We start from the raw sequence: 27,196 nt of genomic DNA, 5'->3' as shown, positions 1-27,196 counted from the left end.
CACGCATTTTTCCTTTTTTTTTTTATTAAGTGAATTCATGTTTGCAATTTACAACAAAAATTATATTAATAATTACATTCAACACATGAAAATGTATTAACATTACAATAAGACATAATTTATACATTGTACTTCCAACTCATTTTGCACACACACACACACACACACTCTCACACACATGCTCACACACACACGCACACTAACACACACGCACACACTCACTCCTCCTCATCTTGAGCACTTATACCTATAATTTTAAACATTTATACCTTTCCTTTCAAACATTCACACACTTGACCACGCACAAAAATGCTCGCCTACAAACTAAATCCATGACAAACACAACACGACCTATTTTCAAACATAACCTCTAAAATTCCAGCCTGTGTATGTTTGTGTGTGTGCATTCCACACGATGAAATCTCAAAAGTTCATTCCATTGTATCAAGTGCCGGCAAGACTCAATTTATTTCATGGCATCACATTAAAAAATATATACACAGACACTTGAACACTATATATAATACACAGGCACTGCTGCTCTTTCTCACTTTTTGCAAAACCGCGCATTAAACAACATACGACATGCTGAGGCTATTTCAAGAATCACACCTCATCCCACCCCTTACCCCCATTTATTTTTCTAGCGCATAATTAAAAATGACCTCGACTTGATATGTCATTTAGTATGCAAAGGTTTTCCATGAAAGAGGTAACAATAACAAAAACACTGTATCTCACAATGAACAAGATATTTTGGCAATTATCAGTAAAAAAAGAGGTTTGCTTTTGATGAAAGAAAAATGTATACCCTGTTGCATGCTTCATCTTCCTGAAACACAGAATTAGCCCTGTGTGACCTATAACCACTGGTTTGACCTAGAACCACTGGTCTGCAAGCGCAAAGGAGAACCACTGGACCAGGTACATTAGCGCTCATGCCTACTAATCAGAATACTATATTTGTCAGAACTCTTTGGCTAGAAGCATTGAAAACAAAAACAAAAATTAAAATTTAACAAAGGGAGGTCCCTTTAAAAATCAAGTGGACAACATGATTTCATGGTTAAAGAGCCAGATCCTTCATCAATTATGCCAGACAACATGATTTCACGGTTAAAGAGCTACTTCATCAATTATGCTAATTCCTTCATGCTCTTGCTCTTTATGAGTGGTTCACAATCTTACATTTTCACGTTTACTGTGTATTCTTAACTGAACATTTTTCATGATTGAAATACAATGCAGCTCAAAAAGATAGGGCAAATCCTGTTTGAGAGGGAACATCCCAATTCATTTGCCAGCCAAACAAACAAGGCAGCTACCCCCCCCCCCCCCCCCCCTTTTTTTTTTTTAAAGAACCTCTGAGACGACAAGAGGCTAATCAATCCTGTCATGTTTGTCTTTCAGAAATGAGCGTTGTTGTTAATTTCTTTATGGGTTTTATTTGTGTACAAAAATTGTATTAAACTAAAATGAATAAAACACTTGTTTATACTGAATTAATTTTTTTATTTCCTAAGCATGGTAACGCTAAAAGAATGGCAATCATATTTTTAGGGGGCGGCAGATACAGTAAGAAAAGTATTCTGCCCATAATCAATGGTCCTCAACGTAGTAACTGACACATTTTAATCATAAATGTGCTGAGCTCAAGAAACCAACAATTTGTATGACAATTCAGAAACTGACGTAAGTACTCTGCCACTGTTACATCTCCTGGTCCCTAGTTCTCACAGCAGAAACCAACACATTTCAATCATAAATGTACTGAACTCAAGAAACAAACAGGTTGTATGGCAATTCAGAAACCAAAATAATCAAAGTACTCTGCTAAGGACACATCTTCGTGCACCTAGTTCTCCCAGCAGAGACCGCAACATTTCAACGACAAATGTGAGAAATTAAAAGTGAGCGGCAGGATTCCTAGAGATCGCTTCATGCTCCTGCTCTTTTTGAGTGATGAAATGTGCTCGATATACCTTCCACCTGATGTAGGCTCGGCAGAACATGACTGAATAACCTCTCCAAAACAAAAACAAAAGGAGAGAGAGAGAGAGCAGGATTAAGTCACTCCTGCACACACAGGTCTACCAGCTTGAAGCCTGTCCTTCAACTGAGCCAAGTAGACTACAAGAAGTATACTTCGCGAAGCTGGCTGCACGAAGCTTTAGCACTGAGTTTTCGGTAAAAGACTTCGGGCTCAATAAAGGACAGACTTTACAGAAAGATGCGTCGCAAGTCAGAAGGGGAGGTAATCATGTTGCACTGAGGACACAGCTTCTTGGCGCCCAGCGTGTGAAACCAGCACTTCTCACAGTGGACATGCCAGCACTGGATGGACACCAGGGGCTCCTGGTACTGATTCTGTCAACACACACACAGTGGACACCGGTCAGTATAATAATAATAATGAGGATACTTATATGTCGCAAATCCTAAAATAGTTCTAAGTGCATAAAAACATACATAAATACATTATTCTGTACACAATGTCCAAATCTAATAATCATACACTATACTTATACAACAGTATACAGTTACTGTGCATCATGATGAATGAATTCTTGCTAGACTGTATGTGGAACTATATATTGACACAAACTCTGAAGCAAATAATAGCAATCCTAGTTTAACAATTTTTTTCCACCTGGAGTTATTACATCCCTACCGAAAGATTCCATTTGTTTGTTTGTTTGTTTGTTTGCTTAACGCCCAGCCGACCATGAAGGGCCATATCAGGGCGGTGCTGCTTTGACATATAACGTCCGCCACACACAAGACAGAAGTTGCAGCACAGGCTTCATGTCTCACCCAGTCACATTATTCTGACACCGGACCAACCAGTCCTAGCACTAACCCCATAATGCCAGACGCCAGGCGGAGCAGCCACTAGATTGCCAATTTTAAAGTCTTAGGTATGACCCGGCCGGGGTTCGAACCCACGACCTCCCGATCACGGGGCGGACGCCTTACCACTATAGGCCAACCGTGCCGGTAAAGATTCCATTACGCTTCATTTATACATAGTATTGTGAATAAAATCAATGTTTTTGTGATCATCAGCACTATGGCTTTCAACCTTGTTAGCACCTTAGACTTTGCCTTTGAATTTACAGTGGTACCTGCGATGAAAGGACACCCTTGGGACCAGCCCAAAGTGTCCCTACATTGCAGGTGTCCTGTCATGACAGGTACATTTTGGTAGAGATAATAGACAAATGGACTACAGAACGTGTCCTTTTAAGGGAGGTGTCCGCTCATCAGAGGGGCCACACATCGCAGGTACCACTGTACATGATAAATCTTCTCTAAATTAAAATAACGGTTTCTTACAAAAAAAACATGTGTCAGTCACAAAGCTAAAGCTGTCACTTTTTCTATATACTAAGTCCCCTTGAAGACAACCCTGCTCAGTGGTTTTCTGATCAACACAGGACTGCGTACGTACCATGCATATCAAGCACTTCTGCCTGGCGTCTCTGTTTGCCTCCAGTTCCTTTAACCTTGACTTCAGCGCGGAGACTAGGGCACCCTGACCTGCGTTCGTCACAGACTCACTGCAACACACACCATATACACAACTTAACTCCAAGCAAGAACATCAAAAACAGCTGACACATCCTATATTTAAAAGTAAAAGAATCTGTTCATGTATTTTTTTATTTTTTTTATAAATATTATGGGTAAGAGAAATGGAAAAGCAGCAAATGTGTTTTCCTACTTCCAACATATATGATTTTATCAGTGGAGATAAAATCTTGTCATTTTAGCTTCTCGGAAAAATAAAGGTAGTGTGGAATGAATTGAAATAGACGGTATGTGGCAGAAAATTAGAGACCAGGTTTGCAAAAGCAGGACAATCAGTACCTCTGACACAAATCAAGGGGCATATCACTGTGAGAACTGCCTGGAGTTGGCTCCCCTGTTTCAGAACCCCCATACAGCCTGTCACGTTCACTGGCACTGCAACATAGAAAGAAGCCTTTTATTAACATTCACACACATACACACACAACATTCTGTTGACACTTTCATCATAAAGAAACACAGTGACAAGCTCAAAATGCTGACACTACACTGACAACAATCTTCCCATCTTTCAAAGGAAGCTAAATACCACGGATGAATGGAACGAAACCAGTTTTTGCTGGGACAAACCATCACTTTACCAAGGGAACAAAATTGGAAAAGCATTGCATATAGCTTCCTTATTTGCATTATTTCACAGAACATTCTGTTACAGGGGCTGATCGAAAGCTGATGATACAATTCATCCCATGTCAACAATAATGCTCGCCACCTCAGATCTGCACAGGTTTCACACAAAATAAGAGCATCTTTCAATTTGCCAAATAAATTCAGCTGAGAATTCCGACTTTGCACCAAATAAGTACTGATCAAAATACAATGTACATCACATTTGAACCTGTCCATAACGACCACACATCGAACCGACCAACAGTGGTTGGTATAAACAGGTGGTCGCTATAATATATATAGCACGGTGAATTATATAGAAACATGACCTCGGAGGGGATCTTTTGGGGTTAGTTGTAATGGGCAGGTGGTCTCTATCGAGAGGTGGTCGCAAGGCCAGGTTCAACTGTACCACATTTGTACTTGTACATGTATTACAAAATTGTACTTGAAATAAAGTTTTGTTTAAAGCAAAGTGCAAACTCACCTGAGTAACGATCCTCTCAGTGCTTGGTTCTCCCTGTCTTCCATGGGTTCATCCGAATTCAGAGGTACCAAGTCATTTTCTGAGTATCTACTAACGGTTAAAGAAATACATGTCATCCATTTGCCCTGATCAATTTTCACTTAAAATGTTTTTCGAGTACAGCAACCTTGTTTAAATGAAACCCATAGTGGACTGCTCTGGTACCACGTACAAGATCATGAAATTGTAAAATTAAAGTCTGATAGCATACCGCATAAACCCCCATGAAAAATGTGATCAAACTTTGAAATGCCGCTAATTTTAATTGACAATAGCAGAAGAATCTAAAACCTAAAGTGAAATTAGGGTCTGTAGAATAATAGGATTTTTTAAAATAATCTTCTTCTGCGGTCATGGGCTGAAACCCACATGTACACTCGTGTGTTTTTACGTGTATGACCATTTTTACCCTGCCATTTAGGCAGCCATTGTGGGGGAAAATTTATAATAATCATACTCTGCAGTAAAGAACTGTATGCACTGAACATGATAAAGGCAAGGATACTGAGGTCTGCCATACTCCTCGGTGTCATCACCATCCACGTTGAGATCCCCCTCGTCTTCCGACGTCCTCTTGCTGTTACTGGTCTGAAAACCTGAAGCTGGCACACACACAAAATTCAGTTAATTTAAAAACTATGAGATTGGTTACACAGAAATTTAAATCTATAATATGATCATAAAAAACTATGAGAATGATCAAGACTTCTTACACAGAAAGCTGTATTCCATATCCGCAATATGATCATAAAAAACTATGCGATTGATCAAGACTTACAGTTATTACACAGAAAACGGTGTTCCATATCCTAAAAATACTAAGTGGTACATATTCTTCTCATGACAGCAGATTTTTCAATAAGCTGAAAGGGTTGAAAAGGCTCAGGAAAATAACATGCGGTGGGTCATATGTATTAAGTGCATGCATATGACTGAAGTGAGCAAAATCATGCCCCTGGAGTAATAGTATAAAATAACTGTACATGATGAAAATACTTGTAACATGGTGGTAGAGCTTGTTCTCAGTTGCAGCAGTATCTTAAATTAGGGACATGTATCGATGATATGCTTCAAAGGTATGAACGTTTAAAATTAATATTTTGACTTGAACAAGCCTAATGCATCAGTCTTTTTCGACTCGCTGACAATATGGGCTCGTCTTGTCAAAATGTCCAGAAGTGATGATGATGATGATGATGATGATGATGTTGATAACAACAGCTACAATGTCGATGATGACGATGGCTATGATGTTGATGACAATGACGTTGATAACCATAATGATGAGGATGATGACCACGAAGATAATGATAATGACTATGATAATATGGATGACGATGATGATGAAGATGATGCAATTAAAAGTGATGTCTGTAACTGAATGCAACACAATGAAGTATGTGTACCAACCTGCAAAGCCACCCTCCAGCATGGTGGTGGCCCTGATGCGTGTCTGGCCGGCCCAGGTGTATTCCTCGTACTGATCCCCGTCCCCCTCCACGTCCACAGGCTCCTCCTCTCCCCCCTCCCCATGTCTCTGTCAACAACAGGTACACTCACTGTTAAAAAAACTCACTCAAAACACATTTCATTATATAAATGAATTTATGTTAAAAAAAATCACTCATAACACATTTCATTATATAAATGAATTAATCAATTTAATGTTAAAAGTATTCACTCAAAACATATTTCATTATATAAATGAATTAATGTTAAAAGTATTCACTCAAAACACATTTCATTATATAAATGAATTAATGTTAAAAGTATTCACTCAAACACATTTTGTTACATTAATAAATTAGCAAACTCGGAGCAGGCTTTTTTCATTTCTATGGCCGAGTGGTCAAATCAACATAAACATTATTTTGAAGTCTAACCTGGACATCACACACTAACAAAAGAATTTTTCGAATGAGACGGTCGAATTGAAGATGTGCATGCGAGTGCTGCCACCCTGCATTTATTCTCAAGAAATGTGTGTAAAATGGGTATACTGCATGAATAAAGTATGCTTCACTGAAACTTACTTTTTAACTTGTTTTCCAAAATTTACTTTGAAACAGCATTTTTTCCAAAATTCTTAGACTCAAGTTGAAGCCAAACCAACTGCAAAACTATTATATTTTCTTCAAAATTCTTTCTGTTCTGGAAATTCAAAATACACCTGACCTAATAACATCGCCAGCTTGCTCCCAGTACCAACCTTTTTTAGGCATATTTCAACATGGCCGTTCAGTTCCTCTGGTGTTCCAATCAAGCGTTCAGAGCAGATGGGGCACACCGTTTCTTCCCCAAGACGACGTTTCTTGTTGCGACTGCGAGCTGAAAGCAGACAAATTCACATAAGAATCCACAATTCAACAAAAAAGTGGCTTTTTTTTCTTCTTCTAAAATAAAGTAATGATGACAACAGCAAAGAATCAGCAAAGAATTCTAGTTGAAAGAAATACATTTACTTTAAACTAGAAAAGGATAACAATGGAATCCAAAACACAGTACACCACAGTAATCTCTCTTTTTGTGCCTTTAAATTTGTTTTGTTTTTACTGTGGTTTGAACTTAAAATTCCAGACTCAACCCTTATTTGTTCTTGTGCCTTTATCATTAAATATCACCTACAATTACCTAGATGTAGTTTCCATGAAAACAACTTTATTTACATTTCCCACTTGCTCTTTTCCATTTTCATCCTGGTGTGGAAACAACTAGGGGAGATAAATCAGCATGCACTGTGCAGTTGTCCACCCCTTGTGACTCACTCACAGGTGTTCAGAAACTTAACACTTTACCCACTGAGCTCACAGACACTCTAGATGATCATGTCAAAGGCAACGGGAGGAGTGACCCTTAGTGTGCATGGAATTGTATCACTGCAAGGTAGGTAATTTGGGTTTGGGGAGGTGTGACAGTGGTTGTGGAGGGGGGGGGGGGGGGGGGGGGGGAGAGATGTGGGGAGGTGTGGGGAGGAGGAAAGGTAATTTGAGTGTATGTGAAAACTCACAAGCTGTGTTAAGGAATCTAAAACCTGTGTGAGGAATGATTGAAAAATTGCTCTCTCTTGCAGTTTCTTGCTTTCGTTTGTTAAAATTTTTTTTTTTTTTAAAGTTTTATAAATGTGTTCCCTATTTGTCTCTGTCAGTTTGACAGAAGTGCATTTTTCAAACCCAATGCACAGTAACTCCTTATCCTTCTTATCAAGCATCTTACCTGGGCTGTCATATTTTCTAGATTTTATCACCTTCTACATTCTACACCTGTTTTGATTTATAAAAATTACGTCATCCAATATTTCACACCAAAAATTCAATACTAAAGTGTCTTGGAAACTGATGCTCCTCGAAGGGAAGAAAAAAAACACATTATGCATGAGTGACATGGGTAAGTAACCCGAACCATAGTGACGGATTAACAACCTTTCAAGACTTTCAAAAACATCTGATCCAGCTTTCCTCGTCTTTTTCCCCCCCGTGACACCGCCATGACAAGTGATGCCGACACACTAAAAATTTAATGTCTCTTTTCTGTTCAGTGTCCATGTAAAAAAACAGTCTTGGCTGCCAAACTATACGGGAGGATTTACGTTCCTTTCAAACGTTGTCAATACCTTTCCAGCGTCTTAGACCTGGCTTACCCCTTCAATCATCTGTGCACACGCGTTTAAAGTGTCACGTCCCATCACAATATTGATCGTGCCGGTATCATAAATAACTGAGCTTGACAAGCCAAAGCTTGTGATGGAGGGGCTGAAAAGTGGTTCCATTTTTAAAGCTATTGTGGTGAGCATTTGCTTCCGACGTGTGAAGCAGCAGGTGTTGGATTCTCAACGATAAGGAATGAACCGGGTAGGATTTGTCAGAAAGAGAGGCAGAATGTTTTTCCTGACATTTATTTGTTAGGATAATTTTTCTGTGTATTGCAATCTAACATGCAAAAAAAGAAGTAGTTGGTTGAAAATGTTAAACCAAACTGTAACCTGAAGCCCAGACACATCCAGGTCTACACTGAAGTTACTGCCGTCACAGTGGAACCCGCCTTTTAAGACCGCCTGCTTGAAGGCTTCCCTCCCTTTAGGACTCGGCTTTCTTACTCTTAGTCTTAGATCTTCTGTTTGTGACCTCTGCAAAATTACCTCTATTTTGATACTCCTTCCTTTAGAAATATAAGACCTGATTTTCTCAGAGTTTTGGAGGTCTAAAACGGGGATACTGATGCACTGGGCAAACGATAAAAGTATCGGTATGATAGATCTTAAAAGAAGCAGGCTGACTGAAAGAGCGGTAAGCTACACGAGAAGGAAGAGTTTGAGTATCAACTGAATTCAGCACACACATACTCATAATTACCATTCAAACGAGACTGCCTGTTATTCCTGATCCGGAGGTAGCTCTGAAAAGAGAACAGATGAAGAGCACATGATTAATATGATGCTGACTGTAAACAGAAGAGTTGAAGATCACATGATTATGATGTCAGCCATGAAACTGAAAGGTTTCACAATGTATTCCAAGGCACAAGATTTCCGAACCTCAGTGCACCCCCCCCCCCCCCACACACACACACCCCAAAAATATATATACAAAAAATGGTAAGATAAACATTTACAACACATTAAGCACAACTCCAAATTCTTCAAGCCTCTTTTGACTACCCATATTATCATACTAGAAAATCTCACTAACACCTGGCGGTAGAAGAAGACAAAACAAGTCGCGTAAGGCGAAAATACAATATTTAGTCAAGTAGCTGTCGAACTCACAGAATGAAACTGAACGCAACGCAACGCAGCAAGACCGTATACTCGTAGCATCGTCACTCCACCGCCCGTGGCAAAGACAGTGCACGTGGAATTGACAAGAAGAGCGGGGTAGTAGTTGCGCTAAGAAGGATAGCACGCTTTTCTGTACCTCTGTTTGTTTTAACTTTCTGAGCGTGTTTTTAATCCAAACATATCATATCTATATATTTTTGGAATCAGGAACCGACAAGGAATAAGATGAAAGTGTTTTTAAATTGATTTCGAAAAAAAAAATTTGATAATAATTTTTATATATTTAATTTTCAGAGCTTGGTTTTAATCCGAATATAACATATTTATATGTTTTTGGAATCAGCAAATGATGGAGAATAAGATAAACGTAAATTTGGATCATTTTATAAATTTTTATTTTTTTTTACAATTTTCCGATTTTTAATGACCAAAGTCATTAATTAATTTTTAAGCCACCAAGCTGAAATGCAATACCAAACCCCGGGCTTCGTCGAAGAGTACTTGACCAAAATTTCAACCAATTTGGTTGAAAAATGAGGGCGTGACAGTGCCGCCTCAACTTTCACGAAAAGCCGGATATGACGTCATAAAAGACATTTATAAAAAAACTGAAAAAAACGTTCGGGGATTTCATACCCAGGAACTCTCATGTCAAATTTCATAAAGATCGGTCCAGTAGTTTAGTCTGAATCGCTCTACACACACACACACACGCACGCACACACGCACACACGCACGCACATACACCACGACCCTCGTTTCGATTCCCCCTCGATGTTAAAATATTTAGTCAAAACTTGACTAAATATAAAAAAGTATGCAAAACACAATATAAAACAAAACTTCAAAAATTACCTCAAACAGAGTGTCAGGCAAACGAAGATGATGTAAAACGCTGCTTCAATGATAACTTCAGACAGTGTGAAGGGAGGAAAAAGGAACAGCCCCCCCCCCCCCCCAAAAAAAAGAAAGAGAAGGAAAAAAAAAAAGAAAAAAAGAAAGAAAGAAAACCTCACAAAAACACCTGTTTCAAAAAGAACACCCTACAACATGCAAGGCACGCCCACCTCCTTACTCAACCATCACTCCCCTATTACCCAACACCCACCTCCCCCTGATCCACTTTCACCGTCACCTCCGCCAAAAGCCATTAACGCCTGTCTACAGTTGCGGGCAATTTGTCTACCCGCCAATAAGACAGGTAGGGCAGAAAGGGGTGCTGGCAGGCCTCCCGGGTGGCCTCCGCACCTCCGCTGAATGTACCCCAGTCAGGTGTGCGCTCGTAAAGCCGGTACCCATGACACGGGAGCCCCCAGCTCAAGGATGCCTTCACCACTGCTCTTCCGCCCTGGCGCAAATGGTGCTACATCTTGCTAACACCTCTCTACCCTGCTCAGCCCCTGAGTTCTCATTGTTTTGGAAGGAATATACGGTGGAACCCCTCTATCACGACAGCAACAAATCTGAGAAAATCAGGTCTTACTTATAAGAGAAGGAGTCTCAAACTGGAGGTAATTCCTTAAAATGTTATGAACAGAAAATGTGATAAAGCAGTGTCTGAAAGGAGGGATTTCTTAAAGCAGGGGGTCAGAAAAAGGGGGTTAATAATAATAGTGGCAAGCTAAATATATAGCGCGAACCATGGGGTTAACCCACGCTCTCCGCGCTTTACATCAATACAATGCAATACATGTTTACAATAAATAGATGGGTTCCACTGTAAAGAAGTCAGTGGCTGGGTAAACTTCCCTATAAACTCTAGCTGGCAATCGTCACATGCACCTGACTTGAAGGACCTGCCCTGCGGAAGCCGTGTCATCCACGTCCCAAAGAACGCTATCACCTCGATCTCATTATGAGCTGGCTCGCCTTCACAGCTCCGCAGATGAAATATGTCTACCGAAGTTCACCGCTTCATGAATATTCAATTAACGATTCCAGGCAGTGCATTAAGTATCGCAGGTGTGAACACCAGAGGAGGTCCAGTGAGAATCGAAGAGCTGTGATTTGTTTTGTGGAGGTTCCGGACCTCTTAAACACTCAAGAAACATACCCCTCCTGATCCCCCTAGCTCTGTTCTTTTCTGCATATCCCACACGATGGCTGTAAAAGTGACACGAAAGTTCTCTACTGACTGGGTGAAGGTACTTCACTTTCAACCACTAAAAGTATACATGTACATCTTTGAAGGCTGCTAGCTGTAAAACTTTTCAAATGAATAATGGCGCAGCCTATCAATTCAGTTTTGTGGAAACAGAATACAGCTTCTGAAAATTCTATCAACATGAAACTAACAACTGGATCCATTCACCTTATGTACTAAACTTTTATCACTGACACTTGTACGCCTATTTCTCCTGGAATAAAACAGAAACATGAAAGCTTAAACTTACCGGAATGTACCATCATAGACAAAATGATACATCTTTTAGTATGTCAACCGTAAAAATGTCTTTGAAGTGGACAGACAAATAAATAATAACGAGATAATTGTAAACTAATAATGAACATGGCTCCATTACTGAAATAGGTGTGTGTGTTTTTTCATCCAACTACAGCAAAAGAATTAATTTCATTACTATTTGTTTGTCTGCCAGGAGTGTTCACTTTAAATAAAATGGACTTCTGAATGCTTTGCTTTGCCTACAATTAAATGTTCTGAAAAATAACTTTTATTGTTTTCTGATTCTTGATTTTGGAACTTGAGCAATTCATCTGTTCCTATATTCCTTAGTTGTTAACAGGTCTTACAATCGAGGGATCTCCATAATATTATATCACCTCAATGTTCAGGTTGGGAAGCATAAAATAGCAAAATATTTGCAACCTGAAAAAGTGAGTGTCCTATGTCATTATATTCTTGTTGTAATTTTCCAAACCCACCCTGCAAATTTGTCGATTCAGAATTTCCTGTGTTTCTTTTCCCATTGTTGAAAAAAAAGCAGAGAAAGTAAGACATAATACTTTCTCAAATGTTTTTGGTCCCCAAAATTTTTTCCCCATCAAGTTTGTTTTTCAAAAACTTATCGAAAAACCGATTTCAAGATCAAGATTTCCATATTTCCACTTGGGTACTTCTATTCCTGTGAAAAACTTACCTCAAAGCGAGATTTTGACAGAGCCTCAGGTGATGGGGAATCCTTGCCCTTCCTGCCCGAAGGAGATGGTAAGGTCTGTGACACAGAAAATAAACAAATAAAAAAACAAGAAAGGTAAGTTGTTGGAACGTAAACAGAAAATAAACATTTTATTTTTCTTTGGTTTGTCTTTCATTTGAAGTAAAATGTACAATATTTTGTATTTATGAATTGTGTAGTGCATGTACACAAAATAAAAACTTGAAAAAAATTAAAATCATGAATCAAGTCAAAATTATTAGCTTTCTGACAACTTTTGAAATCAACCAACCAACCAACAAAACGTCTTGATGGAAACAATACCTAACAATGAAATGAATTGCAGTAAGGCCTAAAAAAAAAAAAGGTGTGGTTACGGTAACCCGACCTACCCTATTTTTAGGGGCCGACCCTATAACTTTTTAGTAAAAAAACAAACAAAAAAAAACCGAGTGCAGAAAACGCAATGAAAGCGACAGCGCTCGAGTCGCACACTTATTTCCCTGTCAAGTAGGTTTAATTTGTACACATTAGAAAAAAAAGTAAAAAAAAAAAAAAAAGGTGATTGCCTACCTTCCTACCCTATTTTTTTTGGCTATGTTACCTTGACCACACCTATTTTTTGGGGGGGCCTAAACAAAATTTTTAAAAATGCACATAGATTTGGTATATTTTCAACCGTTAGGGTTGACATAAAACTTATCAAAATAAAATGAAAAGTTTTTTTTCCGTTTGTCAGTTCAAAGTTTTTTTTTAACTGTTTTTTTTTTCATTTCTTTGCTGTAAAGGATATGGTAGGACTTACTTTAAAGAGTTGTCTTTAGACTACAATATTCTGCTAGCTAGAAACAGTAAAATAAATAAATACATAATGAAATAGACCCATGAAAGTTTTAAGTGCTGGTACTATACAGACTGTCCCAATGTTTGAATTGCAATTGGACCCACTGTGCCAACCGGCATGGACACGCCCACTTCTGACCCACCCCCAGTAGAGGCTTGATTTTCTAATCTTTACTGCCAATAAAAAAAGGGTATCTATCCCCTGGACATTGTCCCTTCTTCCATTCCCTAGACAACCAGCAAATAAATACACTAGCAGCCCCAAGCTGACATCAGACAAGATAATTTCATCAGACAGTCTAATTTCTTGGACTAACTGATAAAATATTTCTCTGAGATGCTTGGACAAACAAACAAGAATGCAACCGAAGAAGTCGTCTGCCGAGGAAACCAAGGAAGCCGGCATGATTGTGTGACTGAACCATAAGGGTTCAGATGGATTTGAAACCTTGTTTACCACACAATCCTTATCCCAGGGGATGGGAGTGGACGGGAGATGAGGAGTGTGAAGCAAGGGGTATGTACCCCGCGAAAGAAGGATCCGGGTTGGGAGGATTACCTCCGACACCCGACAGATACCCTGATCCGCCGTAAAGATCACTCAAGCGCGAAGTGCCGCTTTAGCTGACAAGGACCACCTACCGCTCAAAACAATGCAGGGATTCCGTCTGTCACCCGCTAGCTCGAACTACACCGCCATACAACACTCTGTGCCACGCCGAGAGAACGAGAGAGAGAGAGAGAGAGAGAGAGAGAGAAAGAAAAAGAGAGAGAGAGAGTGTGTGTGTGTGTGTGAGTGTGTCAATGAGAGAGAGAGAGAGAGAGAGAGAGAGAGAGAGAGAGAGAGAGTGTGTGTGTGTGAATGAGAGAGAAAGACAGAGAGAGAGAGAGAGAGAGAGAGTGTGTGTGTGTGTGTGTGTGTCAATGAGAGAGAAAGACAGAGAGAGAGAGAGAGAGAGAGAGAGAGAGAGAGTGTGTGTGTGTGAGTGTGTCAATGAGAGAGAAAGACAGACAGAGAGAGAGAGAGAGTGTGTGTGTGTGTGTGTGTGTGTGTGTGTGTGAGTGAGTGTGTGAATGAAAGAAAGACAGAGAGAGAGAGAGAGAGTGTGTGTGTGTGTGTGTGTGTGTGTGTGTGTGTGTGTGTGTGTGAGTGTGAGTGTGTCAATGAGAGAGAAAGACAGAGAGAGAGAGAGAGAGGCGGGCGGCCGGGAGGGGAGCTAGGGAGACTGAGAGACACATACTTTACATTTTTTTTTTTAGCTTGATCAAAATCATAGTTGAATAACGTAAAGATCGGGGTTCAACACATTTTTCAGAGCCAAATTGACACACACAAATGGCGTGAGATGGAAAAAGAGAGAGAGAGAGAGAGAGAGAGAGAGAGAGAGAGAGAGAGAGAGAGAGAGAGAGAGAGAGAGAGAGAGAGAGAGAGAGAGAGAGAGAGAGAGAGAGAGAGTCTGCCGCAACAAAAGCAGCAGTTATATACGTCTTGCAACTCCAGACTTCTGTTGCAGGCTGCACCTCAGGTACAATCAGTGTTCAAGCAAAGCTTGTCAGTGTCGTTTTGCTGAAATCACCAAGACCGATGGGGACTGGAGGTGTCAAGTAGCCATTAATTACTTCATTACAACTTCTGACAAGCGGCTTTCTATCAGATTTGGCCCCCAGCGCACAAAAACACGATAAGGGTTCATTATCTCCACGATCAACACTTTCCAAAACTAATCATGAAGGGAGGGAGGGGGGTGTTGGTGGAAATAATATGTCACTGCCTCGAATGCGTCTGGATTTGGGTCGTTTTCATGCAGAACTGTTTTGAAAACGAGACGCGAACGACTCAAAACATGCTGGGGACATGATAATGCAGGCTCGGTTTAAGCGTCCTTTTGAGGCTGTGAAACGGAAAAATCTTAGAGAGGAAACATCACCCTGCCACAATATTGTCAACCGGACAGGCATCTATTAAGTCTAGTCTCGCCTGTCATGTCGTGGTTTGTACGGGTTTAATTCGAAATGAAGTCTTTCTTCCCCTGGATTTGTTGGAGCGCTGCGGGTTATCAGTGTTAAACGATATGCTGGCTGAAAAAAGCTCTGCAACTCATTCCCCTTGCTAATCGCCCTAAGCCTGAACTAATCTCTCATTCGTGGTACAGTGATTTTGTTGGAAATGGGGGAGGACTTTGATATTTCAGTGACATAAAATACTAAATAATAGAATTGGCTTATAGCTGCGTAAGTAGGACGTGCTTGGTTGGAGTGAATGGGATGAAAATCGCAATTGTCAAAACGAATTCCCTAACTTTGGCAATAAAATATTCTGTATTCTACTCTATTGTCACAGTCAGTGATATAGGACGACTTTCAATTACGTTTTTATCACATCTGACAAGTGTAGGACAATGTATATTTTAAATTGCAGAGAAGTTATTGATGGCCGCAGGAGCGGTCATCTATTGGAATGCATTCGGAGAGGTGACATGTCTCGTTTTGTTACCGTTCTCACGAGATCAGTTACAGGTTGTTTTTGTTTCTCTCTCTCTCCTCTCTCTGTGTATGTATTTGTCTGTGTCTCCCTCCGAGTCTCTCCGCTTTTGTCTTTCTATGTCTGTCTCTGTCTATGTGTGTGTGTGTCTCTCTCTCTCGCTCTCTCATCCGACTCCTGGCACACAGGTCAAAGCAGAGGTTAACTTGAGTGCACGTGTACCTAGCAGGAGGGGGGTGATTCGGGTCAGAAGTGGGGTAAAGCACTTTGGTCTTAGTCTTTGGGTTATAGCTTTCAGTGGAGAAGATGCCAACATGAAATTGCCCTATGCTCTACAATTTATTGTCCTTGTCTATCGGACACGAAGAAGGGAAGCTACAATCGCCCCAGGCCATATATACTCTTTGTTTCCTGAGCCTGGACCATTGAGACGGTTACCTCATAGATCTGTTCATTCTTCAGTTTGTCGTGTCAAAAGTTATACCCCCATTTCACACAACCGTTCTTTGTCCCGTTCCCGTACCAACCAAGGAATGCTGCCACAACAATGGAACGCTGCGCAAACGTCCGTTTTTTGGCATCTTTCAGCAGCGTCTGACCATAGTGGCAGCCGTCCTTGGTCGGTAAGGGAACGGGACCTAGAACGGATGTGTGGAATGCGGGTATGACAACTCAGTGTGTGAGAGCGCTACCGTTGCGTTACCGTTGTTTAAAGTTCCTTTAACGATCCAAGCGTTCTGTTACCGATGGGTTGAGGTTCCATTACCGTTCATTCTGATCGGGAGGGGAACGGCTAAAAATTTGAACATGCTGCCCAAACTCAGCCGTCCCTACCGTTCAAAGCAGTTCCGTTAACGATCAGTTACGTTCATTGCGGTCCTGTCCCGATCCCTCCCGTGCCCGCACCGTTTCTTAGTCGGTACGGAAACGGGACCTAGAACGGTTGTGTGGAAAAGGGGTATAAGACTCGACCACTTGGCTTCTGGTGGAGACAGCTGGAAGATCTCTGGATATAATTGAAGAGGAGTAGTCTTCCTTTCAGAAAATGTGTACTCTGCCTTGCAGATTACAAATTTGTGCTGTCGGGGCTGGGTAAAGGGAGGGAGGGTAAGGGTGGGTAAGCGAGGGGAAAGAGAGACGAAAGAGAAAACTGGACAGGGAAAAGTCACTGCCTGAAGTATTCAATAAAGCCACACACAAAAAAAAAGAAATTACCACATTTGCAGGTTTTCAATTCATATTTTTGCAAAGTATCTGCACAAGCATGTGTGCCTCTGTGAGTATGTTCGTGGCTGCTTTCATGGGGTGCCTGTATCCTCAGGAATTTGAGGATTTCTTTTATCTCTCTTTTTCTGACACCGTTGATTTAACGTCATTTTTACAGGACAGTGTTTTCCCTTTCAGTTATAAGTTGTAGTAATTTGACCTTATTGTTTTAGGACAAGTAGAGCTCGTTCACCAGTAGCAAAGACTCACTCAGTCCGTCAGTGTGCCTGAGTGTGTGTGATGTGGGGGGGGGGGGGGGGGTGGGGGTAACCGGCCACCTGCTGCCAAGGTCCAGCATTTTCACGACCGCATCGCCAACGCCTCATCATCCAGGGAGCTGTTTTCCATCATGTCCTCGCTCCTGGGCTCCTCCCCCGCTGCCCCCTTACCAAAGATATTCCTGAGTTATTCTCGGAGTTCTTCAAGGACAAGATTGACAAGCTGCGGAGAACACTCGATCAGCAGCCCTTCGTCCCGTTCCCCCCCCCCCCTCCTTCTCCCCCCTCACGCGCTTTCAGCCTGTCACTCAAGACCACGTAAAGCGACTTATCACCAAGTCGGCCATCAAGACCTGCGAGCTAGACCCCTGCCAGGCTTCCTCTTCACCAAGTGTCTGGACAAGCTCCTGCCGTCTATCACGGATATCATTAACATCTCCCTGGCCACTGGCGTCGTTCCCGACTGCTTCAAATCTGCCGTTGTCCGCCCACTCATCAAGAAGCCCGGCCTTGACGTCAACGAGTTGAAGAACTACCGTCCTGTGTCCCACCTGCCCTTCCTCTCCAAGCTTCTGGAGCGTATCATCCTGGAGCAGTTGAGCGCCCACCTGTCTCGGAACTCACTGATGCCAGTGTACCAGTCAGCGTACCACGTTCGGCATTCACGACACCGCCCTCTCTTGGTTCCGGAACTATCTCCAGAACCGCTCTCAGACTGTCACCACTGATTCGTTCTCTTCTCAGCCTGTCCCTGTCCGCTTCGGCGTCCCACAAGGGTCTGTCCTAGGCCCTGTCCTTTTCACCCTGTACACCCAAACCCTCTCCCTGGTCATCGAACGCCACGGCTTGAACTACAACTCCTTTGCCGATGACACGCAGCTCCAGAACAGCGCCAAGCCGGAGGACGTTGACCATCTCCTTGGATCCATCTCCAGTTGTTTCATTGACATCAAGAACTGGATGACTGAGAACAAGTTGAAGCTGAAAAATGAGAAGACGGAGGCCCTTCTCGTTGGAACACGACAGAAGATTGCTTCCCTCACTGTGACCGACCTCCAGCTGGATGACGCGACTGTTCCATTCTCCCCTGCTGTCAAGAGCCTTGGCGTCTTTCTTGACTCTACTCTCTCCATGCAGACACACATCTCCTTCATCATCAAGACCTGCTTTTTCCACCTACGACGCATCGCCTCCATCCGTCGCTACCTCACCCCTGATGCCTGTGTGAAGCTGGTCGTCTCCCTCATCTTCAGTCGACTGGACTACTGCAACTCCCTTCTGGCTGGCCTCCCCGCCTCATCCATTCATGGCCTACAACGAGTCCAGAACGCTGCTGCCAGGCTGGTGTTGAAGAAGAGGAAGCGAGATCACATCACCCCCCTACTTCGTTCCTTGCACTGGCTCCCTGTCAACACCCGAATCTCCTACAAACTGTCCACTCTGGTCTACAAGTGTCTCAACGACTCGGCTCCTGAGTACCTTCAATCCTCCCTGGACCTGTACACCCAGCCCTCCGACCGTCCCCTTCGTTCTGCTGCTGACCCACTCCGCCTTCACATACCTCGCTCGAAACTCGCATCTGCTGGTCAGCGTGCATTCCCCTCCGCGGGGCCCCTCCGTCTGGAACTCCCTGCCGCTGGAGCTTCGCCAGAGCCCCTCTCTTGACGCGTTCAAGAGTAGGTTGAAGACTCAGTTCTTCCCCTAGCTGGCTGTGACTTTCATGTTCAACGCGATGTGTTGTGCCCCAAATGACATCCTTGTGTTGTGCTCTGTGAGAGGTGTTTTGTGTGTGCTTAATATTAGTTTGTTTGGACCTAGCTATTGATGTGTACATTGTTGTTAAACAGTTGTTTGTTGTATGTTTATTAGGGTCTGCTAGTGTGTGATAGGGTTTATGTCCGTCTGTAGATGTTATTTTTTTCCTGTTAGTCCTGTGTTGACAGCTCTTCGACAAGCGCTTAGAACTGTACCCACGGGATACGCGCGATATAAGCTTCTCATTGATTGATTGATACGGACAGGTTTGCACTGGCCCAAGGGTGTCCGTTCATGAGAGGGACTGCTGCAACAGTAAAACTAGTGTGAAACAAAAGTAATCAATTTATCCACTTGACTATATTCACAACAGGGACATATCACTCTTCTTTGCATGTTTTTATGCCTACGGATTTTCAAATACTCTGCTACACATGTAACCCAAATTCAACATGTGCCCGTACACTACCGCTTCTTTTATGAAAACATTGCTTCGGCCATGTTGATTTTAATCAACCAGTTTTCTTGTACATCCTGAACTCAGGTCAAAATGAGTTCGGCTCATTCTCTCCCTGACCGGACGCTACAGTCCTACGCGAATCTATCAAAACAAAAATACAGAGTTATCTCCCATATGGTTTTTGCGAGCACTGATCTAAATTTGAGATCAGTGTTCGCGAGACGAAAATGATTGCAAATTGGCCGACTTTGACAGTGATCTCCATTCTGTTCTTCACAGTTATGATAACGACAGTGATCTCCATTCTGTTCTTCACAGTTATGATAAAGACATCGTTCTAAGGTCAAAACAAGTCGAAATTTTGGGACTGCTGCCGGAAGGAGACCGTAATATATGGTTTCATCACTGTCAACTGGTTACACAAAAAATTGTCTGCTCCAGTGAACGCCGAAACCAAACGGTTGATTATCACGTGACACTTTGCCATATTTAGAGTTGTTTGCACAGCAAATACAGCCGCGAAAAATAGCTCGCTTGAAACTGTCTTACATATCAATTCCTTTGTAAGTTAAAAATTACAAAACACCATGAAAAATCATTATTGACGATCGCGAATCTGCTTATATCAATAATACATTACAAAAAGCTCTAAATATGTAAAAAAAAAAATCGGTCTCCTTGCCAGACAAGGAAACTCAAGGCATCCTGTCAGGGAGAGAATGAGCCGAACTCATTTTGACCTGAGTTCAGGATGAGAAGTTATAGTGTAATCTCAAAGAAGGCGAACTGGTATACTATAGAGTGTTGTGGCCTACAAGCGGTGGTTGGGCATTTTAAACAGAGAGAGAGAGAGAGAGAGAGAGAGAGAGAGAGAGAGACACACAGAGAGAGACAGAGACAGAGACAGAGAGAGAGACAGACAGTAACAGAGACAGCAGCGATACCTCAAGATATTCATCGTGTAAACCAACACAAACAAAAACCACGCTAGCTAACTCAAATTTATACCGGGAATGTCGTTTGTCGTCGGTACTGAGTCGGCAAAACACTGAAACTTGGGCTGTTTCAAATTTCCCAAAACGCTGGCTATTTCAACCAATTTGCTGAAGATACATGGGCCAATGTAATAATGTTGAGCAACATCCGTGCACACACACTTCCATCGACAAACAAACAAACAAACAAACAAACATACATTGTATACCTTCCGTCCAGATGGTGTCGAATCCCTGGATTTTCGGCCTCCCCCTCTGCAAAACAAAATAATAAAGAAAATAATATTTATCGATTGTGTACAGCAGAGATAACCGCTCATGGTCATACCTGAATCATATCCAAGCACGTACACGAACAAAGACAAGATCCATCAACTTCTGTGATCATAGAAACAGTTTTAATTTAAAAAAAGAAGAAAAGAAAAAAAAGAAAAAAGAAAAAAAAAGGGGGCGTATGAAGAAGGAAAGAAAAAGTATGTTTGCGACTGGACCTAATCACTTTAACGTACATCGAACATCACAACAAAAAGGCAATCATGCAAGAGTATTGGGTGCACTTCATCTATGGGAAAAAAAGACAATACTCCTGAGGGTCACACAGAGGAAGCACGGTCCTTCTCTGTAGTTCCAGAAGCCGTGTCCCCAGTACTATAACTTGTAGTCAGTAAGGGCCTGGCCGACAGAAGGAGAGATGCACCATTGTCCACAAACAAGGCGGGCCAAATCAAGATGGAGCGGTGAATGATAGTGGCAGTTCCCCGCGGATTGGGAGACAATTTAGGTCAGGCACAACTTAGTAATTGCTCGCTCGTGCCTAGCCGACCCCCCCCCCTCTCATCTCTCTCTCTCTTCCCCCCCCCCTCTCTCTCCTTTCTTCTCAACCTCCCTAACCACATCCCCCCTCTCTCTCCTTTTCTCAGCACCCCAGCCCCCCTCTCGCTCTCTCTCTGCTTTTTCCCTCAACCTCCCTCACCCCATACTCTGCTTTCCTCGAAACTCTACCCCACCCAACCCCCCTCTCTCTGCCTTTCTCACCACCCCTAAACCGCACTCGCGCGGTCCACATCCATTTAGGAAATGAAAGAGTAACCAAATTTGGGTTTTGGCCGCGCGGAAAAGCTGCTTCATTTATTTCATCAACCTTGCTCGGCCCTGTCAGCCGGCCCCGCAGAGCGAGTCGCCCGTGCGCGAGAGTGGATTAGGCGTAATTGGGTTAGTGCGGTGTTATTGTGAGAAATTGCTACTAATTTCTGGTTACGGCTCTAATAATCTGTCCCCGGGAAGATGATCTCACCGGCCTCTAGGGGGGAGAAAGAGACAGTTTTGTGCCTCCGCTCGCCGTGTGTCTTATTTGTGTTGTGCGTATTGCCTCTTCTGTTCTGGAGGGGGTGATAATCAGTGTAGAATGCTGTAGTGGGTTGGGGGCAAAAGAATCGGTGGCTGGGGTTTTTATTATTAGGGAAGAGAGGTTGTTGAGTGAGGTTTTGGGATTGTCGTTGCTGTTGTTCTTCTTTTCCCTCTTCTTTCTTTCTTTCTTTCTTTCTTTCTTTCTTTCTTTCTTTCTTTCTTTCTTTCTTTCTTTTCATTTAATTTTATTTTGAAGGTGATGCGATACCCAGCGTCAGGAAACAGTCAACTTACAGTCACAGAGATTACGATACGAATCATCGAGTAACCGGAAAAAAACGATGAAATCGACCATCAAGTAGCACAAAGTAAAAGTATGATAACTAGCGCAGAATGAAAGAATATATTATAACAAATGACATATAACACTGATTTAATTTTTTTTTTAAATCATGCCCAGCGACAACTGTCATAACCTGAATATGATACATCATACTTATCACCCAGTAACAGGAGCTACTAGGAAAATCTTGACATCCCAGATCCAGAAACACAATGTGGGACACCCCGCGCATTAATTTTGTCACATACAGACACACGAGCGCTGTCACTGCATGTGAAACCTGGATGCTAGTGCTGGAGATGATCGCAGGCTATCAATCACACTCACACTGTTTGCACGACCAGATAAGGCGGTGATAGGGCAAGCAATACGCCGCTAATCGGGCCCAGACTTCACGCCCGGGCAACAAAAGGCGAGGGGACCGTTAGACCCGAGTCCTTATCTGTACCCCGGTATCACTGTCACACTGCTGCAGAAATTAAAATCGGGACTGAGACGGCTACGGTAACCCGCGACTGACGCCCAGGAGAAAGAAGAACGGACATAAATGTAGGTTCTTTCTCAACCATGTAGGTTCTTTCTCAACCAATCAATGTTCAGCCATTGAGGTGAAGTCCCTTTTTTGTGAGCATAATAAACCAAGCATGATCAGCTTGAGAAAAAAAACCAGCCTATGCCAAGACCTTGGACGTACATTTCGGAAGCTGCCCGACTTGAAATCGACATTTGGACGTCTTGCCAGTCATATTTCGAAATTTGCTCTTCGAGCAAAAGCGAAACTAAGAATAGTGCTCGCTTGTTCTTCCGTGGGATGGCCGGCTTCGCAACCATTTCCGTCCTTCTCAATCCATCCCAGGATGCCGGTAAACTGGTAAGCGTTTACAATATTCACACATGGACAATTAACCTTAGCCAAGAAAAAAAAAATGTTTACAGGACGTTGAGAAATGATTACCGGACGTCCATAAATTACGGTCTTCACACCTGCTTCTGTCAGGAATCTTCGCTCCAGAACTGGAGTCGGCTTTTTAACCTCTTTACTAACTCTTCTCGGCTAAGAGCAGGACCATCCAGCAATATTGCACGGAAGGGACCAATGCCAGTTGTAATCGGTGTGACAGCGCCCGAGATAAGCGAAGGACAGTATCGCACCCTGCTCATCCCTGGCCCGACTCGACGAACGCTGTGGAGGACAAAAGACAGCTCCGTCATTGCCCATCGCTAGGCAAGCTGTTGTCCCCCCTGAACGCCTGCCGCGACAACAGACCTTAGCAGATGGCCGGATTCCGATAACAATGTGTGCTGAATTCAATAATCCCTGCCCCCACCCCCTGCCCTTTTCGCCCCCCAAACACTATTCCCTACTCCTTCTCTTCGCGGTCCATTTCGTTTCATTTTAACACAACGCCCCGGTGGCAAAGGAGAAAGCAATCCGAGCTCCCTGCGCGAGGTAATGAAAGATATCTGTCACTGTATTTGCAAGGCCTGGATTATTCCGAGTGGTGAGAAGTAATGAAAGATGCCTGTCAGCAGTGTTTGCAGGCAAATTATCCCAGCTTAGCACCTTCATGTTGGCACCGGGTCTTGGAGTCAACACAAGCGTGGGGGAGAGAATCTTGGAAGCGTCATAAATCTCATCTGTGGCTGGACACTAACACCCCACCCACCCCACCCTATATTGGTTGCCGGGCACTCCCAGGTACCTATAAACTGGACTAATTAGCTTGCTAACTGCGCTTTGCGAGTCGATGCTGGCACTGGCTAATGCCAGCTGATTGTAGTCACTAACACAGGCTGATTTTAGAGGTTAATACTCCTGATTTTCCCAGCCAGGGCAACTGATTGTGCCAGCTAATACTCCCCGAGGGTGCCAGCTAATGCTTCTGATTACACCCGCGAACACTGGTCATGGTGCTGATAGTCAAACAAAATTGTTGAAATCCGCCTCTGTTATTGCTTCTATTGGATCCAGGGGTTAATGACATCAGCGCATTGTGCGTCAGTGTTCCAGATAAAACCCGATACCCAAGGAGGACACGGGATCTGCTAATTCCAAGCACAAGGACCGAGTTTTTGTTGCCACAAAGACTATAAAGACTGAATGGTTGCTGAAGTCTAGATACTCGGAGAGTTGGCATGTTAAAGCTGATAGGACACTCAATCTGGTACCGAGCACAAGGGCCGAGTTTCTGTTGTCACAAAGACCGTAGACGCTGAATGCTTACTGAGGTCCAGATATTTGAAGTGATCTGGAGACTGTTAGGACACTGAATCGGGAACAGGGCACAAGGGCAGAATTTCTGTGTTCACAAAGACCGTAAATGCTAGCTTCGGTCCAGATATCTGAAGTGTTGTGGTGACTGCTAGGACACTGTATCTGGTAAATCTGAGCACAGGAATGAGTGCTTGTTTTCGATTATTCCGAGCACAAGACTGATTTTGTTACGGTCACACAGAATTGCGGAATACTCAATAAGTAAACACATTCCTGAGTTTCAGCAAATGCAATTGATCAAAGAGCTCACTAATCTGAAATATGAGACCTGTCGTATGTAAGTAAAGCGGAACAGAACGCTAATAATATCAAAGCAGCATTGACTGAAACATCGACTCATTTTTACTCCTCATTTAAGTACATACAATAAAAAAAAGATAGAAACATATAAACGTGCAAACAAACCAACCAACAAAGAAAGCAAGCAAACATAAATACACACTAATAAGATAATAAGGAAGTGAAATCATTAATAAATCAGTAAGACAAATATCCCCTAATAAATTCCATTTAATAAATATTTCCCTGACCCTGTGTCTTAAAAAAGGGCGAGAAAAACGGATCCTACGGGCACGGAAGCAAACAAACAACAAGTCGCGTAAGGCGAAATTACTACATTATTTTAGTCAAGCTGTCGAACTCACGGAATGAAACTGCACGCAATGTATTTTAGTTTTCACCAAGACAGTACAGCTTCGTCAATCCCCGCGTGAAGGAAATCGCTCACCTCCCACGTGCAAAACGTAGTGATATTGACACGCCAGATTAGCGCGGTAGCGGATTGTGCTAAGCAGGAAAGCGCGCTTTTCTGTATTCTTGTTAACTTTCTGAGCTTGTTTTGAATACAACCTATCATATCTATATGTTTTTGGAATCAGGAAATGATAAAGAATAAGATGAAATCATTTTTGGAGCGATTTCTTAAATTTTAATCGTAAGACTAATTTATCTATTTTCGTTAATTGTGATCACATTTTAAGAGTAAATATGACATATATGTATATATTTTTAGATTCAGAATGTGATGAAGAATACGATGCAATCAATTTTAAATCTGTTTGCAAAAAAAATCGATTTTTAATGACAACTTTAATGAGCAAACTCATCAATAATTAAATTTTAAGCCTCTAAGCTGAAATGCAATACCAAAGTCCGGGCTTCGTCGAAGATTACTTGACCAAAATTTCAACCAATTTGGTTGAAAAATGAGAGCGTGACAGTGCCGCCTCAACTTTCACGAAAAGCCGGATATGACGTCATCAAAGACATTTATCAAAAAAATGGAAAAAAAATCTGGAGATACCATACTCAGGATCTCTCATGTCAAGTTTCATGAAGATCGGTCCCGTAGTTTTCTCTGAATCGCTCTACACACACACACACACACACACACACACACACACAGACACACATACACCACGACCCTCGTCTCGATTCCCCCAACTAGTTAAAATATTTAGTCAAAACAAGTCGCGTAAGGCGAAATTACTACATTTAGTCAAGCTGTCGAACTCACGGAATGAAACTGAACGCACTGAAGTTTTTCACCAAGACAGTACAGCTTCGTCAATCCCCGCGAGAAGGAAATCGCTCACCTTCCACGTGCAAAACGCAGTGAAATTAACACGCCAGAATAGCGCGGTTGCGTATTGTGCTACGCAGGAAAGCGCGATTTTCTGTATTCTTGTTAACTTTCTGAGCTTGTTTTGAATACAACCTATCATATCTATATGTTTTTGGAATCAGGAAATGATAAAGAATAAGATGAAATCATTTTTGGATCAATTTCTTAAATTGTTATCGTAAGACTAATTAATCTATTTTCGTTAATTGTGATCACATTTTAAGAGTAAACATGACATATGTATATATTTTCAGATTCAGAATATGATGAAAAATACGATGCAATCAATTTTAAATCTGTTTGAGAAAAATCGATTTTAATGACAACTTTAATGAGCAAACTCATTAATTAATTTTTAAACCTACAAGCTGAAATGCAATACCAAAGTCCGGGCTTCATCGAAGATTACTTGACCAAAATGTCAACCAATTTGGTTGAAAAATGAGAGCGTGACAGTGCCACCTCAACTTTCACGAAAAGCCGGATATGACGTCATCAAAGCTATTTATCAAAAAAATGAAAAAAACGTGTGGAGATACCATAGTCAGGATCTCTCATGTCAAGTTTCATGAAGATCGGTCCAGTAGTTTTCTCTGAATCGCTCTACACACACACACACACACACACACACACACACACCACGACCCCTCTACGTTAAAACATTTAGTCAAAACTTGACTAAATGTAATAAATTCAAAAGGTGCGTAAGAACTGTGTGTATGTGTGTGTGCGTGCGTGCGCACGTGTGTGTTTATTTGTGTTACTTTCTGGTTTATTCACTTGTTTATTTGTTTGTTTATTTGTTTGTTTGCCCTCTCACCTGCAGATACGTTCGAGCTTGTCCACTTCCTGTGACAGATGTGCCTCCACCTCGCCAGGTCTGAGCGTCAGACCACAGATAGGACAACACGGCACATGCCCGTCCACTGTGCGTTTCCTCGACTCTGCAAACACACACAAAAAGAATATTTT

The 27,196-nt window shown here is 42.1% G+C and overlaps 1 protein-coding gene across 1 annotated transcript; it reads right to left on the bottom strand.

The window, feature by feature from the left end:
• Positions 1-27,196, bottom strand: LOC138965946 (E3 ubiquitin-protein ligase Rnf220-like; the record flags this gene model as incomplete). Its single annotated transcript, XM_070338029.1, has 11 exons — positions 1-2,367; positions 3,452-3,560; positions 3,871-3,966; positions 4,688-4,777; positions 5,232-5,328; positions 6,137-6,263; positions 6,936-7,054; positions 9,076-9,118; positions 12,599-12,673; positions 20,845-20,890; positions 27,045-27,196. Coding segments are annotated over 11 exons (1,101 nt in total), but the record flags the coding sequence as incomplete, so codon positions are not given.

The sequence above is a fragment of the Littorina saxatilis genome, linkage group LG5 (genome assembly GCF_037325665.1).
Source record: "Littorina saxatilis isolate snail1 linkage group LG5, US_GU_Lsax_2.0, whole genome shotgun sequence".
Classification (NCBI taxonomy): Eukaryota; Metazoa; Mollusca; class Gastropoda; order Littorinimorpha; family Littorinidae; genus Littorina; species Littorina saxatilis.
This window is presented reverse-complemented; position numbering and strand designations above follow the sequence as displayed.